This window comes from Trachemys scripta, chromosome 2, assembly GCF_013100865.1.
Source record: "Trachemys scripta elegans isolate TJP31775 chromosome 2, CAS_Tse_1.0, whole genome shotgun sequence".
NCBI lineage: Eukaryota > Metazoa > Chordata > Testudines > Emydidae > Trachemys > Trachemys scripta.
In genome coordinates this window covers 232,293,959-232,312,416 of record NC_048299.1, presented here as the reverse complement: position 1 = coordinate 232,312,416, position 18,458 = coordinate 232,293,959, and the positions used below count along the sequence as shown (strand labels likewise).

At 41.0% G+C, this 18,458-nt stretch overlaps 1 protein-coding gene across 1 annotated transcript in view; it reads right to left on the bottom strand.

The window, feature by feature from the left end:
* Positions 1-794: 794 nt before the first annotated feature.
* Positions 795-18,458, bottom strand: part of ZBTB10 (zinc finger and BTB domain containing 10) — a 32,508-nt gene continuing 14,844 nt past the window's right edge. Inside the window, exons 3-5 of the mRNA XM_034763177.1 lie at positions 8,045-8,182; positions 4,773-4,948; positions 795-3,464 (exon numbers count right to left, since the gene is read on the bottom strand). Of these exons, the coding sequence (XP_034619068.1) occupies positions 3,159-3,464; positions 4,773-4,948; positions 8,045-8,182 (620 nt within the window). The 3' untranslated portion in view covers positions 795-3,158. The remainder of the gene's footprint in view (positions 3,465-4,772; positions 4,949-8,044; positions 8,183-18,458) is intronic.

The window sequence follows — 18,458 nt, the reverse complement described above, 5'->3', positions numbered from 1 at the left end:
CTCCTACAACAGATTCTTAACTGTGAATTTCTTGTGTGATGGAAAAAAGTCCATCTTTGTGTTTCAGACCTTTAACATTACAATGAGAAGATGCTCCTGGGACACTGTATGCTATTAATGTGTGTGTACATAGACGTTTGAGTAATTTATGACACGTTTTAATCTATTTTAGGTGTAGCTAGAAGTTTGATAAAGAGAATGAAATTACCAATCAAAATCATGTGTCTGCATCCTATAAATGTTATCACCCTGCCTCACGAACAAGTGGTTCAAAAGAAATGCCCTACATGAGTTTCTAAAGAGCAGTCATCACAGTTTTGCAAAATAAAAAAATCCATTCTGCACTATAGGAAGCCTGCAAAAGGAAGGGTATGTCTTTTTTGCTTCTTTATAATATAATATAAAGGTGGCGAAACAAACCCACTGTGTCGCTTTTCTACTCACTGTTCTAAATCACAGCTCCCAATTATTTTATCATTTATTTAAAATGAAAAATATTGAGCGACCACCAACTCAGAGTATTCAGGTTTTAAACCATGTTCTGAATAAGCGCATCTCCTGTACTTACCTATTTCACACCAGGTGACTAAAGGGCTTCTCGTGTTACATTAAGAAAACAGAATTTCTGACACCAAACAGTCAAATGTTACTAAGCATATAAAGATTGTCACGCTACAACAGAAGAGTCTAAGGCCAATCAATTATAAGAATGTTTGAATATTTATAAGTTACACTCAATCTATATTAAACCCTGTTTTTCAAAATATAACCAGAACAAAAGCACAACAATTCTGTAGTGTACCAAGTGTATATTTCAATTTACTGTATGCAATCTAACAACAAATTTGGTCATAATTTACCAGATATACATAAATGATTTAAGTAGTAAAAGAAGATTCAGGTTCAAGAGAATAAGTTCATACCTTGAGAAAAAAGTAAAATACATTAAGAATGTAAAGCCAGGTCCAGTTTCTAAGCATTAAGTGAGCTGTATTCTAATAAAGCAGATTTAGGTGAATTTCATATTTTATGAATTTCATATTTTATATATATATAGACAGATCTACCAATTGTAAACTATGGTTTTAAAGGGGATAAATGGGATGGAAAAATCTTTATGCTATACTTACATATTCACAAAGCAGAACATTACTTTTAATGTTTAAAATACTTTTTCATAGGATCTTTGCCCAACTAATTTCTACTTTGGACCCCACCAGAATTACACATTTCAGTCTAGAACAATGAGAATAAGATATATTCTTCAGTTTAAAAAAAAAAAAAAAACCAAAAAGCTAGTCATCTGTCAGGTTTATAGTGCTGTGGAAACTACCCATGAAACAACTGGATGATAAAAAAAGATGCATTTTAATACCCATATAACTGTAGTTCAACTTATCTCACTTTCATCCTGCAGAAACAATGTCTAACATTAAATCACTGTTCTACTGAAATAAAAGGACAACAGTAAAGCTTGTCTCTTTAAATACATACCAACTTTGATCAGATGGAGCACCATTAAGATTCTGTCCGTCAAAGCAATAGTTCAAAGTTTTCCACACAACTAGCATAATTTAGTTACCTGATATAAAATAGGAAAATATACTCATTTTAAAATTAAAACAAAAGCTGAAAATATGGGGACCCTCAATTTTTTTTTTAATACAGTACAGTCACACTGGCCTAGCTATGTGTTATGATAAATGCTGTGCATATTTATTCATTGTGACATAGTATTACATCAAATGCAGTGTCCAATGATCAGCTAATTCATTAGGCTAGATGAAGCGAAGGAGTTTAACCTAAAGGTGCAATACCCTCCCCTCCCTCAGAAAGAGGCCTGAAATCATTGGTACAGTATCACAAGTTTAGAAAAAAAGTCCATGGCTACAAAAATTCAAGTTTCAATGCCTCCTCAAAAACTGAAGTAAAGAATGTTGGGAGTGGAGCATTCTAAATGGTGAACTCAAATGAATATCACTTTGCTTTTGGTTTGGTTTTGTTTTTTAACAATGTTCCATCAAATTAAGCCGCCAAGTTAAACATAATTTAACATTAAACACTAGAAACACCCCAGAAAAATACAAAAGAATAAAAAAATTAGATCATGTGTGTTCATTTTAATGAATAACAATGGGCACAACAGCCTAGTGTCTAATTCATACTGCATAACAAAACTAGCCAAAAGCAGACATTTATTGTAAATTAACAAACAAAGTCAGATGTCATAATATTTCTATGACACTTTCTTCATTTTGGGGATTCTTTAAGCTTTGTGTTGGACTGAGGTATACACTGGAGGAAAAAAAGATGGTCAACAGGGAATGCTGCCAACAAAAAGATACCTAAAACAGGCAGCAATGCCAGAAAGTATTTAATACACTAAAATTTGCTAAGTGGCAAGGAAAAAGTTACTCATATTTGAATCACAATCCTCCCAGTATTAATCATTTTTCCTCGTGTGATTATTCTGCATTTGTTGAAAGAGAAATAGCTTTCTTGCAAATTCAAAAATTGTCAAGAAATCAAGTCAGTAAATTAATGCCAATATTATCTTCTCCAGTGCTTGTCACCTACACCACAGGCTGGCTTAAAGCCAACCAATATAAGTCAATTTCATTAGCATGTTGGTATTACCTATACTGCATATTTAAGTTACTGAGGAGTTTAGACCATTAAGGGTAAGGGGGAGGCAAGAGTGGTGTGGAAAAGCCCTATTCTTGAAAATAAGAGCCACTACTATGGCTGAAACTATGATTGGATTTGGGGAAGCTGTCATGTATTTCCATAACAAGATTGTAATTTTCTTCATTCATGTTGAAGGATACATGAATGTGTAACATAATAAGTACAGTTACCATGTCTGAATAGGACCCAAGTAGCTATATCCTATAAATAATAAAAAATACATTTTCTTTTGATAACTGACTAGATGTGAGGACTCTGTATAATTCAACCAAATGGTTGTATGCTGTACAGTCCTGTGCAAATATCATAAAAAATTTAATAATCCTTTTTTGCTATAAGGCTTTGACCCTACAGTTTTCACAGCAACATAACTACCATCCAGCCTGTACCATATTTTGCAAGCCTTCAGTTCATGAACTCAAATTGTCAATCCACAGTATCCAACTGTAGCATCCTTAAGCAGTACACCCTCAGTCATCTAAAGGCATACAGACTTCCCCAGATTCATCCCATCGAGACTGGTCATTCTGTTCTTCTACATCATCAACTAACTCTTCATCCACTTCTCCGACTTCATTTTCCTCATACTCTTCATCCCTAGGGAAGTCTGTGTCCTGCACCTGGTCTACTCCCTCTTGCCCTCCTGGTTGAGATTTATCTGCACAGTCTACACAAACTCCGTAGCGTCGAGATCCATGTCTTATTCCAACACTGGCTGCTAGCATGAAGATCTTCTTACACACCATACACTTGTACTTTTTATCCTTTTTATGCACCTAAACAGGAAGAGAAATGTTATTTAGAAGAAACTCACATTTGCAACATTTGGAAAAACTTGCTGAATTTGCATGAATTGTTTGAGGTCAGTTCATGTTTTGAAGTCCTCAAAAGAGTTTTTGATGCAAACTTTGCTAGCCAACTGCTGAGAAGTGAGACGAAAGGGCCTCTGAAGGTTGAGAGGCAATATTTTCACTGCCTTAGCTGTTGCCTGCCTACAGATTTAGCAGCTGGTTGGGATACGACTGGCTTGATTATTGTCCGTTTTACTGCTGTACAGAGTTTTGTATAGACACTTGAAAAAAGATGCTATAAAGTTACACTGCATCCTCTTTTCGAAGACTGTTATTCTAAGGGCTAGAAACTAAAAATAAATTAGCTTAAATCCTGCGTAAATTAATGGCGTAGGCCCCTTCATTCCTTAGGGAAAGCTTCCCACTTCTCTATGGAGAGTATTTTCAAGACCTGTATATGGGACTGAACTCCTTATGCATACAACTGAATTAATATGTTTTGTAACCATTCCATTATTGTTTAAGGATACAATATGAAAATAGTTTTTCAACAAACAAGTCACTGAAAACACACAATTTAAAACCAGATGAAAATTAGTCGGAGGGGAGGTATTTCACCATATAACATTTAGACCTTGATTATAGGGGAATATGTTAACAGTTACAGTGCTATAACTATACCAGCATAACCACAGTATGATATTTATAATAAGAATGTTTTTATGCATCTGAAGAAGTGGGCTGTAGTCCACGAAAGCTTATGCTCTAATAAATTTGTTAGTCTCTAAGGGTCCACAAGTACTCCTGTTCTTTTTGCGGATACAGACTAACATGGCTGCTACTCTGAAACTTCAACAAGACACTTGGGAGAAATTGACTAGTGGGTTGTCAGTTTGGGCAGAAAATGGTGAAGTAGTAGTACAGAATGAAAGGATGTTATTATATTCAACTGCTGCCCCATCAAGGGAAGGCTTCTTCTGGTCTACTAAGCCTGTAAAATGATGCATTTCTGCTCTTATTTTTCTGTCACTTCCTCAATCCTCCTAAAACATCTGCCCCAAAATCATCATGCCATCAACATGGAAGATCTTGGAAACAAATTTCACAGACAATAGTGCGATTTCCAGATGGGAATTTAAAGAGAGATATAGTTGTCCTGGCACCAAGTAGACTCAAACTTGATTACTTCACGGTAAAACAGACTATTCACATGTCAAATCTCTTATGAAATGGTTTCTACCAAAGATAAACATTTGAGAGCTTTAAAAGACATATACAGAAAACGTTACTTACCAAGGAATGTCTTTTTACATGCTCTCTTCGAGTAAACAGCTTCCCACAGATGTCACAGCTAAAAGATCTCACCCCTGTATGAATGAGCAAGTGTCTCTTTAGTGTTCTTCTGTATTTGGCTACATAATTACAGTGTGGACACTTCAGTTTGTTCATGATTAGAGCAGATGAATCACCTAAAAAAAAAAAGTCCCAGGTGTTCAGTAATGGAACAAAATAAAACAAGATTATCCTCTGACACATTCTAGTACAGCTGAAACAGCAAAACGCTTTTGCACCATACGGATGTCAAAGTTACCCAGGTCAAAACAGTGCTGCCCTGGGGTCCACTGATACAGTAGGCCCAGTAAGCAGGATTTGACTGTAGGTGCCTATCTAGTAAATAAAGACACCCCATGAAGTCTCATTCTCATACAAAAAAATTCCAGAACCCAAGGACAGGCCAATTCTTTGAAGCAGAAGGGGAAAACAAAACAAAACAAAACCTCTTTTTATTGGTTTGTATATACATTTGTTAAAAATATGGAAGGTATTTTGGTTCACTACATTGACAGTGAGTTTATTATAATTTTAGAATAGTCATAAAATTACTTAACTTCATTAATTTCCTTATGTATTGTCTCCATAGAACCTCATTTACCCTCCCTTCTTCCCCTCTAATTCAGAGCTCAGATACAGCTTCTAAAGGTAGTGAAGAACTGAGGTATCATCAGGAGGTAAGAGCTAGTTATACCCATGGGCCAAGGATGGTAGAGCTCAACTGCCATGCACACACCCAAATTACAAGAAATGTTAAGATACTATACTACTATAAGACAAAAGGAAAGGAATGGGTTCTATGACTATGGTGCAGTTGGACGGAGTAGAACTCAGGAACCATTATGGGGGATGGCTATTCACCCAGGGAAAACAGGTTTCAGAGTAGCAGCCGTGTTAGTCTGTATCCGCAAAAAGAAGAACAGGAGTACTTGTGGCACCTTAGAGACTAACAAATTTATTAGAGCGCATATATATATATATATATATATATACACACACACACACACACACACCCGAAGAAGTCGGCTGTAGTCCACGAAAGCTTATGCTCTAATAAATTTGTTAGTCTCTAAGGTGCCACAAATAATCCTGTTCTTCTTTTTCCAGGGAAAAACAGGAACAGAAGATACATGCACATGGACCTAACTGCCACCAAAACTTTTAAAACGGGTTTTCTAAGGGTATGTGGCTATGCACAAGATGGATTCTGTGGAGTCGATGTCAGGAAGGAGAAAGCAAAGACTTGTGCGTGTCTGAACAGAAGGTACTACTGCTCCCTGGGGCAAAGACTTAAAATCCATGGTACAAATGAATTAAGTATTTGTAGTCTTCAAAAATTTGGCTTTCAATAGCTGAGCACTCACATTTGCTGCATCTAACAGACTCGTAACCTTAACTAACTTATTTGAATTCTACTTACCTTTAAGAAAACTTATTCCAGAACTGACTGAACCTGGCAGAGGTAGTCTGTAGGTGGACTGCAGACCAAATTCGGACCATCAGACACTTTTAAATGGACCGCAAAATCTTATTTACTTATTACCATTATTATTGTTGTAGTGTGACAAATTGTGTGTCAGGGTCCTAACTCCAGAGAAACAATTGACTACCCCTGCATTCAGGTATTGTAGGTTTAAAGTAAAAAAACAGCCCCTTAGAAAAGAGTGCCATAAAAATATCCCAACAAAAATAATCAATTTAAAAATGTAATACTAATGTATAAGGCTATGATTTAATCATGGAGGTCACGGATTCCGTGACTTTACTGGACCTTTGCAACTTCTTCTGCTTCAGCTGTCAGCAGCTGAAGCGGGGGCTGTAGGCAGGACTGTGCACCCCTGCCCTGCTGCAACAGCTCATAACCGCAAGCTGGATATCTGGAATCAGGACCCTGCATGCCCCAGCACCCTGGCGGGAGCTGCAGCAGGGGCTGTGCGCCCCTGCCCCACAGCATTCCTGGGCCATGCAACCCCTCCTGGATGCAGCCAAGGCTTGCGGGGCGGCTGCAGCTGGGGCCATGCACCCATCCCACAGCTGCATCTATCTCCAGAGCAGGGAGCTGTACACCCCCCGAGGCTGTGCCCCCCGCTGCAGCAGCTTCTGGCATATCATTCTCTCCTCTCCCCCCCACCTCCCCTCAGGACTCCATTTCTCCTCCCTATTTAGCCTTGCCCCCACCTATTTTTAATAAAGTTACAGATAGGTCACAGGCTCCATGAATTATTGTTTATTGCCCGTGACCTGCACATGACTTTTACAAAAAACAGTGACAAAATCTTAGCCTTACTTATGTATGCCTGCAAGGATGGGAGGGGGAGAGGCAGATACAAAACTTTAGCGTAACATTAAGACCCTGCATGAAGTATTATGTTGAGGAAGTTCCTCCTAGTAGATAAAATACTGGACTGGGACTTAAGTGACCTGGGTTCTTTTTCCAGCTCTGCCACTGGCATGCTGGCAAGTGACCGTGGGCATGTCATTTCACCTCCTTTTGCCTCAGTTTCCTACCTATAAGTGTCAGGATATTATCATCCTTCCTTCATAAAGCACTTGGAGTTTTGATAAGGGATACAAGGGCTACATATTACTACCCACTCCTGTATGTTCCTAATATAGCTGCTTTATTGAGAAGCGGTGTGTCTTATTAATGTGTTTGTTACATGACAGTGCTTCTTTGTATATTCTCAAAATCTTCAGAGAATTTCTCTACAACTAGCTCCGTAGCTAGATCTATACAGTGGGGGCGAAGGAGATGTTACTCCCAGAAGGGCAAGACCACCCAACATGGGTCTGAAGAGAAGATGCTTTTAGCCATGCTGAAAGGAAATATGAATTGCGCTAACCAAAACTTAATATGTAGAGTGACAATTTTCAGAGTTAAGCATTACATATTTGAAGATCAAATCTAGTTTATCTGTATGCTAATCCATCTATCCTAAATGGATAGTAAGAGCCTAATATTTAAAAAAAAAGCCAAACTGGCTATAGTTTGCTTTGGGAAAAGCTACTGTGACATTGTCAATGAGAAAGATTGCTATAACCCAGGATTTTTTTAATTTTTTCATATAACAAGAATAAATTCAAGGAAGTCATACTAGATGACCACAGCAGTCCCTTCTGGCCTTATAATCTATACGACCATTAAATAGTACAAGAAACTGGACCCCCCCCCCCCCCCCAAAAAAAAAAAAAAAAAAAAAAGAGGGCTATGAAGGGGAAAAAAATTTACTTGCCATTTTCCCAAGCTTCTTTTGGCCAAGATTCCGGCAACAGTCCATACTTGAAGTCATTTGAAGTACCCGGCAACAGTCCATACTTGAAGTCATTTGAAGTACCCGGCAACAATCCATACTTGAAGTCATTTGAAGTACCTGTTACAAGTAATGTTCTTTTAACTTGATTTACACAAAATTCTACAGAAGAGAATTCTCTAAACAGTTATATTTTTAAACAAACTTTTTAAGAAGTTTTATGACTAATTAACTTGTGATATTGGGCAAATTGCTGATTCTGCAATATTAGGCTTCCACTGCAATTTTGACTACAGGGACCTACATTCTCAGCCCCGAGTGGCTGACAGCAGAAAATTGCTGAAAAGTAATAATGACTTTATTACTGCAAATAATAAGGTCCATTATTACTTTTCCACACTTTTCCCTGGCTTGTCTGCAACTCAGCGACAATTTTTTGACAATCTCGCAATTCAAGTAGGGCCTTATTTATGAATTGATTACTTTGATAGTCCCTTGTAAGTAAACATTAACTAATTTCACCAAAATATGGGATTTTTAAGACTACAGCCCTGGGCAACTTCATCCTCTCCATACTGACAGATTTTGCAAAAACGTTTTTCATGCCACTAAAACCCTAAAGGATCAAGTTTTACGGTATGCATAGAGCCTTGAGCGGATATAAATAGGTATCCGCGAAACCGCAAGGGTGAAAGAAGGAGAACGTGTGTCTGCCACTCCCAGCAGCCAGTGCCCCGCACCTCCTTCGGCACAGCTGAATCGTCCCTAAACAGGGGGCAAGGCTGGGGGCATTACAGCTACGCTAGAGGAGCTACTGGCACAGAGCACTGGCTCCTGGAAGTGGCAGCCCCACATTTTGCTCCTTTCACTGCTGCGGTTCCTGGGAGAGCCCTGCCGTTCCACGGATATCGATTTATATCTGTGGATATAAATTTGCATCCGCGCGGGGTTTATGTATGTAGGTCCTCATTCCCCCACTTTTTGCCCTCTTATTTTTTCCATTGCTGTACGCCAGAAAAATCTTAGTGTAAACTCCCAGCAGAAGTTGTTCTGCTGACATAGCATAGCTAATGTTATTGAGGGAGATGGTGTAGCTAACAAATACTCTTCTGACAGCACAGTTGCATCTACACGAGCAGTTTTGTCAACACACCGATGTTGAGCAGAAAGCACAATTTTTCCCTCATTCCCAGCCAACATAGCTGTGCTGGCAAGACTGTGTAATGCACACCATGCCTTATATCAGTAGAAAAGTGATTTAAACTTATTTCTGTAAGTCTACTGTGATAAGTGCCTTTATTTGCACTATAACTACATGCATACTGGGGGTTGTACAGCCTTAATTATACTCAGTTTCAAACATACTTAAAGCAATACAAAAAAACTGATCAGCCCTTTGTCCCATCTGGTCTCTGGTAAATTTGTATGTTTGTGAAAGAAGGTGCATAAGGAATTTTTATAAAAATCTAATTTAAAGGAATATGGTCTACTTAACACACACTTATTTGAATTTCATCCTATTCTCATACTACTTATTAAGTAAACAAAGTCCTCTCACTGCCCCATTTTTGTTGGCTTGTCAGTATTCTGTGTGCAATTAGTGCCATAGTTTCCCTAGCCAATGAGTTTCCACTTTTTCTTATGTCTATTATATAGCAACAAGAGAATTTTTTTAAAAAAAGCTGATTAAATCCACCTACCCACCCACCAAGAGATCCAGGAGTAAGTGTAGAAGCTGAAGATTGTAGTCATTAAGAATGGTTAAAACTTTTAAAGTTGTACCTCCCTTTAAAAATGTTATAAATCAGGAGCAGTTCTGTTGAACCTCAATGAGGACCGCAATTCTATTTTTGGTTTCTAAATCTAAACCCTCCCCCACATATATACATATACACACACACACCCCCTAGTATCTACAGAATGTGTAAGAGAAAGCCTTGAAATACAGTCTCCATCACAAAACAAATTTTATGCACTTTGATTCATTCTTCTCTTTCCCCCCCTTCAACTCATGTTGTCTCCCTCTCCTTGCTTGACTTTAGTTTTTTGTTTTATTCTTCTTCCAGCTACCAATGATGAAAAAACTACACTTAGAAACCACCATGCCCAGAAGCCACATATTGTGGTGATCCTCTATTAACTAACTGGGTACAGGCCCCTTTATCTATGACCTTGGCTACACTGGCACTATACAGCGCTGCAACTTGCTGCGCTCAGGAGTGTGAAACGCCTTCCCCCCCCACCCCCCAGCACAGAGCTGTAAAGTGCCAGTGTAATCAGCGCCTGCAGCGCTGCACACTTGCTCCCAGCACTGCAAGCTACTCCCCTCGGAGAGGTGGAGTACATACAGCGCTGCGAGAGCTCTCTCGCAGCGCAGGTGGCGCAACTACACTCGCGCTTCACAGCGCTGCCGTGGCAGCGCTGTGAATTCCCAAGTGTAGCCAAGGCCTATGTGTTTCTTTATTCAGGCATAAAAGGAAACAAATCTTTTACTAAGGGCACATCATGTTGGCACTGGCAGCATTGCACACCATTCTGATACACAAAAACAGGTACGTTTTAGATTGAATTCTGATGGGCAGCCACATCATTCCTACCCTTCTCCTGTGCCTGTTCTTCACTGGTGATGGATGTTTTAAATCTGGAGGCTTGTAATCCTGTCCTACCATCTTTTGTCAGGTGTTAAGTCCTGAGCAGGATGGGAATAGCTATGTCTGCACTTTTGTAAATTCCAGCTAACACATCCATTTGCAGGTAGGGGGTGCACACAATATAAGAAGTTATGCCATGTTTTGACAGTGCTACAGCAGCAGCGGAATGACAGTATACTTCCTTTCTGCTGGGCAAGGTATGTGCAGAAGTATCCAACGTACATCAATTTTTCACTACTATTGTAGAGTGAAAATCTCAACATCACATTGTATGCATCAGTTTTACTCTGCTGCTTAAACAGCATTCTGGATTATGGTTGGCAGTGGTAACTGCATGGGAAGACAGCTCAAAGGGAGCCCAAATGAAGTTAGCAGGTGTCTGGAAAAACTGTCACACAGCTGGGTAGCCAGCTGCCAGCTATAGTCCATGTGGGATCATTCACGCAACTGACCCTCAGCAGCTCAGTCTCAGTGATCACAAAGCCTCAGATCCCAATGAGTAAACCGGAAATTATTCTTCCTCTGCCCACAAGATTTGTTCCAAGGTTGTTGGGGTTTTTGGTTTTTTTTGAGGAGGGCGGGGGAGAGAGAAGAGGATGGGAGGGGGAGAAGAGGAGAATTCCAATATTTTAGCTCTCATGCCTGGTTGTTGGAGGGGAGGTAGTGACAACCTAATTTTCCTTTGATTCCTGGGAGTTAAGTGAGCTAAGTGGAGAAAGAATTGTGCGAGAGGGGGGAGGGAGTTACTGTAAGGAAGTTCTTCTTTGAAGTTATTTAGATCATACCAGATCATTCTTATGTCCATGCTCCCACACACAAAAACTAGCGAGAACTCCCTCAGCTTGAAGATTATATTGTTGATTCCAGTACAGGCATTTCACAATGGCTAATGTAATTAAACAAGGGATTCACATAGAATATCTAACTGCCTATTCCTTTTGAATAGGTCAAACTCCCGTATACACACAAAATCCTCCTTTTGTGGTGAAGAGTATGGATGAATGGTGATCTGTTATACCCCACTCTTGGGAATTAAAAATCTCCAGGTCTCTATTTAAAAAATAAAATAAATTAAAAAAATCAAGGAACTGGATTGGATAGTGAGGACAGGTAAGCACTTTAAACAGAAAGGATGAGATAATTCTTATAATGCTCTTGGTCTTAAAGAAAAAACTGAAGAAAATCAATAATGCCATCCAAAAAGGAGAAAAAGATTAAGCACCAAAGAAAGCTTTGAGATCAACATTTTTAGCAATCCTAAGCAAAAAAACCGCCCGTATCTGCAATGTTGATAATCAAACCCTGTCTTTTGATGTAGTGTAAACAATAAGTGTGTGTAGAGAATACGACAACTGCCTTGCAAAGAGATGAGAACAGACTAAAGTTGTGTTTCAGCAGATTAAAGGTTTGAGGATGATGGACACGATTCTATCTAAAAAAATGCAGCAGATAGGGTAACTTGAAATCAGACTTATCAGTTTTCATCTTCTATACAGACAGAGACATCCTCAGTTGTATTATAGAAAGTTTTAATGGTTCTCTATCACCAAATATGGAGAGGCTTTTGAAAGATATAGTGGGCAACTGAAAGGATAGAGAACTCTCTTTGCCTCAGCCAATAAGCAGCAATTAGGATTCTTACTGCTACACATTCGCGCTCAGGCCCCTACACAACAAGGAACAGGGTCACTTGGTACAGGGTGTGCCAAAGTATTTAGTAGGAGAATAACTGTCCAAAGATTTTACAATCACATTTAACACAAGAGGAAATAAGTGGTCAGCAGACAAGAAAGGTGAGACAGGCAACATTATGCACCCAGAGCAGCCATTATGCATAGTTCATTTTAACTTGAAAACAGCAAGTGAGTTAAATGAAGACACAACTTACCTAGCAGCTATCAGTTACAGTTCACTGTAGGTATCATGGAAGTGGCTTTTTGAAAGTGACTTATAAGTAATTTAATGAGAGGGTCAGTAAGAATATTATATGCATTAAAGCCATTTGGAGAGGGGAGACAGGCTAGCTTTGTTGATAGAACAACACAGTAAAGATACAAGAAAGGATAGATCAATGAGGAGGTCCTTGTGGCACCTTAGAGACTAAAATTTATTTGGGCATAAGCTTTCGTGGGCTTTAACTCACTTCACCAGATGCATGGAGTGGAAAATACAGTAAGCAGGTATAAATATACAGCACATGAAAAAAGATAGGAGTTGCTTTACCAAGTATGGTGTGTGTGTGTGGGGAGGGGGTTATCAGTGCTAACGAGGCCAATTCAATTAGGGTCCATGTGGCCCATTCCCAACAGTTGATAAGAAGTCGTGAATATTAAGAGGGGAAATTACTTTTTTTAGTGCTAACAAAGCCAATTCAATACTCCCATCTTTTCATATGCTGTATATTTATACCCGCTTACTGTATTTTTCACTGCATGCATCTGATGAAGTGGGTTATAGCCCACAAAAGCTTATGCCCAAATAAATGTGTTAGTCTCTAAGGTGTCACAAGGACTCTAGTTGTTTTTGCTGATACAGACTAACAAGGCTACCCCTCTGAAAGAAAGGATAGGTAGCAGCTAAACTGGAGGGCCTAAACAGCATAAAGACCAGAAGTTTGATACAGTGGAGAGTCAGAGATACTGGAAAAAGAGGGGTGACATGGTCAAAAGCAAAGGTCAGGAAAGCTACTTTTAATCAACAGCTTTCTGAATAGACCTAAGGAGGAGAGATGGATGTCAGGAAAGCCGGAGAGGAGTTTGCTATAGTTAAAATAAGAGAAATTCCTAGATGATGAATGCCAGAAAGGGTCAGAACTTTGATCCTTCACAACACTCCAAGGGCAAGCTACTGATGCAGACTTGGTTGATCTTTTCAACTCTCAAGCATAGAGTTGAAAAGATCCCAGTTATGTGCTATAGTGGCAGATAAAATGGCATTGTCAGGGACAGAGATCTGGATGGATGGGAGGGTGGGGGGGGAGGGAAGAGAAGAGGAAAGAATGGAGGTCACATTGGTGTTTGGCTGGAACATTAGTTCTGATCATGAAGCCATTGTCTCAGAGGTTGTCAGGATTTTTGTACTAGAGGTAGTTTAGCAAAGGAATGTATGTAACCCATCTCTAGTTGACAGAAGGAATCTTGCCAGTCCAATCTTTCTGGTGTCAGGTGTAGAGCAATTCTAGGTTGTTATAAACCAGGAGTAGGCAACCTGCGGCATGCAAGCTGTTTTTCAGTGGCACCTCACGCTGCTCAGATCCTGGCCACCAGTCCAGGGGGCTCTGCATTTTAATTTAATTTTAAATGAAGCTTCTTAAACATTTTAAAAACCTTATTTACTTTACATACAATAGTTTAGCTATATATTAAAGACTTCTAGAAAGAGATCTTCTAAAAATATTAAAATGTATTACTGGCACGCGAAACCTAAATAAATGAAGAGTCGGCATACCACTTCTGAAAGGTTGCTGACCCGTTATAAACAATCTTTACTGTGTCCCCATTCATAAAAAAAGCACACACACACCCCCCATACACAACACTGATTCACTACCCCAAATGAGGGTTCATGTAGCTCTGTCACAAATTGGCTTCAGTCAGTGATCAAGTTTTGCTGTCAAGCAAACTAGGCAGTATTGTATAAATTTTCCTAATCTCAAGACTTTTGGCACAGTTAGTCTGTTTTATTTAGAAGACTGTGACCTTACCGTCCACCTGAATCAGGACCACCTTGAGATTACCTGAAGCACCTCAGTGCATTCACAACCACCCAGAACATGCAGATTTTCCTGGCAAATCAAATGCCCTAGCCATCTTTTAGACCATAAAGTTTTCCTAGTCCAGAGTTATGGGTCAGTGTAGCTTTTGACAGAAAGGATTTATTTTAAAACATGTAAACCTGGGAACTTCCCTGAGAAGGGCTCTATAGAGCCATTCTGGAGGCAATTCAAGATTCCATTTCCCAACAGCGCAGAGCCTTTTGATGTACAAGACTCTAAATATCCCTTTAAGAGATAGGTCCTCTAAGGCAGACGCCACAGACTTGCTAGTCTTTCTGAAACCTTTAGAAGACCAAGAAGCTTTTGCTGTTTGTATTTAGGAGGCTTGCGCCCCTTGACCTTGTATGAAGAGACAGGCCAAACACCCAGATTCTGGATGTACTATTTAACCTCTTTGGTCAATGATAACTGGACAACAAACCCAAGGAACAAAGAGTGGTTTCCATTTTCTTAGTCTTTGAAGGAAGCCATTCTTTTTCTTTTGGGAGAAAAATGATATCTCCCGTAACATGGCAAATCGCCATGCTTTTATTGAACCCTACGAAGGTCTTATGAACAGTGCAGTCACGAGTGTCTTCCTGCATCACGGCCAGAGAGGGGCTGCTGTTGCTACCATTTACTAACTAATACCTACGCCCAACATCTGGCAGCCTCAGTACCCTCATGTATTACCTTGCTGAATTACCCATGGCTCCCTATGGAAACTATCATCCACACAAGTGTCCTTCTACAGTTGAATTGGTATTTACCCATGAATAGGCATATGTGACAAAGATTGGTATAACCTTTTGGCCAAAGAGTGGATTTACCATGAAACAAACAGTGCAGTGGGAACTGGACCACCCAATGACAAGGGGCCCCCCAAAATGCAGGACAAATATATGACAATCTGCCCGAGTCCAGGCTGGCAGCACAGCAGGGCTCAGTCAGGTATACTGTGGCCGGTGGCCCCACACCACTCCCAGAGACATCCGGCTGCTGGCATGTCTCTGCATGCCCCTGGAGGGGGGGAGGCGGCTCCGCGTACTGCTCCCTCCTGGGCAGCTCACAGAGACCCGCTGCCCCCTCCCTTCAATGGGCACGCAGAGACGTGCCAGCAGCCGGACGTCTCTGGGAGTGGCGTGGGCTAATGCTGAGGCGGCTCCCTGCCCCCCTCCTTCTGCACCACTCCCAGAAGCAGCTGGCACGTCCATGTGGCCCCTGGGGCGGAGGGGGCTTGTGTCTCCAAGCGCTGCCCTTGCCCCCAGCACTGACTCTACAGCTCCCATTGGCCAGGAGCTGTAGCCAATGGGAGCTGTGGGAGAGGCGGCACTTGTGGGCAGCAGCACGCAGAGATCCTCTGCCCCCGAGCCACTGCCATAGGGGTGTGTGCGCTGGTCACTTTGGGAGCCACGCCACCCGAGGCAAGTACAACCCCCCGACTTCCTCCCGCACCCCAACGCCAAGGCTGCACCCTGCACTCAAACTTCCTCCGAGAGCCTGCACTCCTCACCCCAACCCAGCCCAGAGCCCGCATCCAAACTTCCTCACATAGCCTGCCCCCTGCACCCCAACCCCCTGCCCCAATCAAAGTACTTCACTATTTTCATTTACGTTCCATTACTTATAATATAGAAGGAGGATGGAAGAAAAAGAATGAGAAACGGGGGGCGGGGGAGATGCTCTTTTCTTGGCTAGGTCCCGAGGGCCCCCAAAAATGAAGCTGTGCACAGGGCCCCACTAACTCTAAATCCGCCACTGCTTTTGACTGACAATATACTAGCATATGAAGTCAGAGGTGTGGCTGGCCAATGTTGCCTCTGGTCACGGCAACGTTCTCTTACACAAGGTATAGCTGATGGATTTCCTAAGCAGAAGATACTTTCATCTACTCCTTTGATACAATCAGATCAATGGATTGTGCATGAGGTTACGGGTCATTCGTGCTACCTTCCATCCCAAAACCGTTATGTACTATATCAGCTCTAGGGCCAGCGAGCATAAAGGCTGCCAGAGCACACTATTTTATATAAGTTTTTATGCCAGGCTCATTAGCATAGTATCCAAGTACCTTTCAGTAGTGCACTAAACAACATGACTATCATCATGATGTTTGTTCACTAATTCTCCCCAGGGAGAAGTGTAAGCAGTGGAGTGTTTTGTTCACAAAAGTCATTTTCTCTGGTGCAGATTCCCTATATGTACCCGTTTACTGAGCGAAATCAAATCCAACTTTTTAAATATTGCTCTCCCAACTTAGAACTCAGTTGCTGCACACTAGCTCAGGTCGAATCGGAGCAGGTAGCTCTATCTGGTACAGAGCAGTGTCAGTTTAAATCAGAAGTGTGCATACAAGTTAAAACAGTCCAAATCTATTCACCAGCCCTTTTTTCCTGAGGACTCTCTCTCTGGGCTGGGATCAAATGTTCCCAAATTTGCACCACTGAAGCCTACTTTGCCCCCAATGAGGCATACCACTTTTCAAGACAACTGAGTATGCATATGGAGTTTAGAGCACTTTGAAATGTCAGCTCTTAATATGGGAGCTTGGCCATGAACTGCCTCCCATAACGTTTTGGATCAGACTGTCCCGTGCCACTCAAGCAGCACAAAGGGAACAGAAGTCGCCCTAAAGTTCCCTGCTGGGTACATCCCCAGAGGGGATGTGGCAGTAGTGCCAGCATGTGGAAAGTTAAGAGCAAGGGAAAAGTATTTTAAGTGCATTACACTGCAGTTATTTTCAGCTAAGATATGACATCCATAGGACCACTGCAGCTGGTACAAGTTAGAGCAGCCCCTTAGCTGTTTAAAGCTGGATGAAGGAACTACAACTGGTTGATGATTCTCTGCTCTACCTCCTCTCCTCTTCTGAGCTATCCTAGGTGTCTCTGTGGGCACTCTCCTAGGCTCCCACAGGCCCGAGCAGGGAAGCAAGTAAAGGAAAACCACAGGCACTCTGGTCCCTCCACTGCAATAGAGCACACGGCCACCAGAGAAACTGCCCGGAAAAGACGGGACAGCAGCTGCTTAGAGCACTCTTGGCTCACACCACGCAGCGGCCACTGGGGGAAGTTGTGCTCTTTTCTTCCTCCTTGTAACAAAGCTAATTCAAAACCACTTCCCTTTTAAGGAGTGGGGGGTGAAGCTCAGGGAACATTTTCAACTCACAATCAAGTACAAATACACCCAACCCCCAGTAGAATTCGCATACGACGAGATCGCGGCCATGGATCCCAAATTTAATTACGTTAATTGCAATTCGTTTTAACGTGGTCCCTGTGTTGACGCAGTACTGTGCATGGATCCCAAATCCCACGTTCTAGCAAGGGTCGGGTATATTGTTAACAGTTGCCCTTAAGGGCCACAAGTGGCTATGCCTGTCCTACAGGCTTAATCACCCCGGATTAATCCATCCTTTATCCACTATTTCTTTGACCAGTTCAAAGGAGAAACAGCTGAAGTTTATGTGGACTTTCCTAAAAACTAGTATTTGATCAAATTTCTCATAAAAGGCTATTACAGGAAGTTAAGCACTCATTGGGGTAAGGAGCAAAGTGCTAAAATGAACTGAAAACTAGCTGGAGAAAAACAAATAGGATAAATAGATGGTTTGTTTTCAACATGGCAGGAGGTTAATTGCAATATTCAACCTTGGGACATCTTAAGACTGGTATTGTTTAAAATATTTATTCATTATCTAAAGGAGGGGTGAACAATGAGGTAGAAACATTTAAAGATGACTAAGTTATTTTGGTTAGTGCAGTTAAGACTAGTGAAGGCTTTAGAGGGACTTAGAAGGGCTGAATAAGTAGTAGTAAATGGCAGATCAAATTCAATGTTTTTCCAATGCACATTACCTCACATTTGTGGAATAATTTGAAATCTCAAACTAACTACTCAGGGCAGGATGAGGGTGAAGAGAGGAAAAAGGACAGACATCCTTGTGGGCAGCTGAAATAAAAAAAGGCTGCTCGTGCAGCAGCAGTTGATA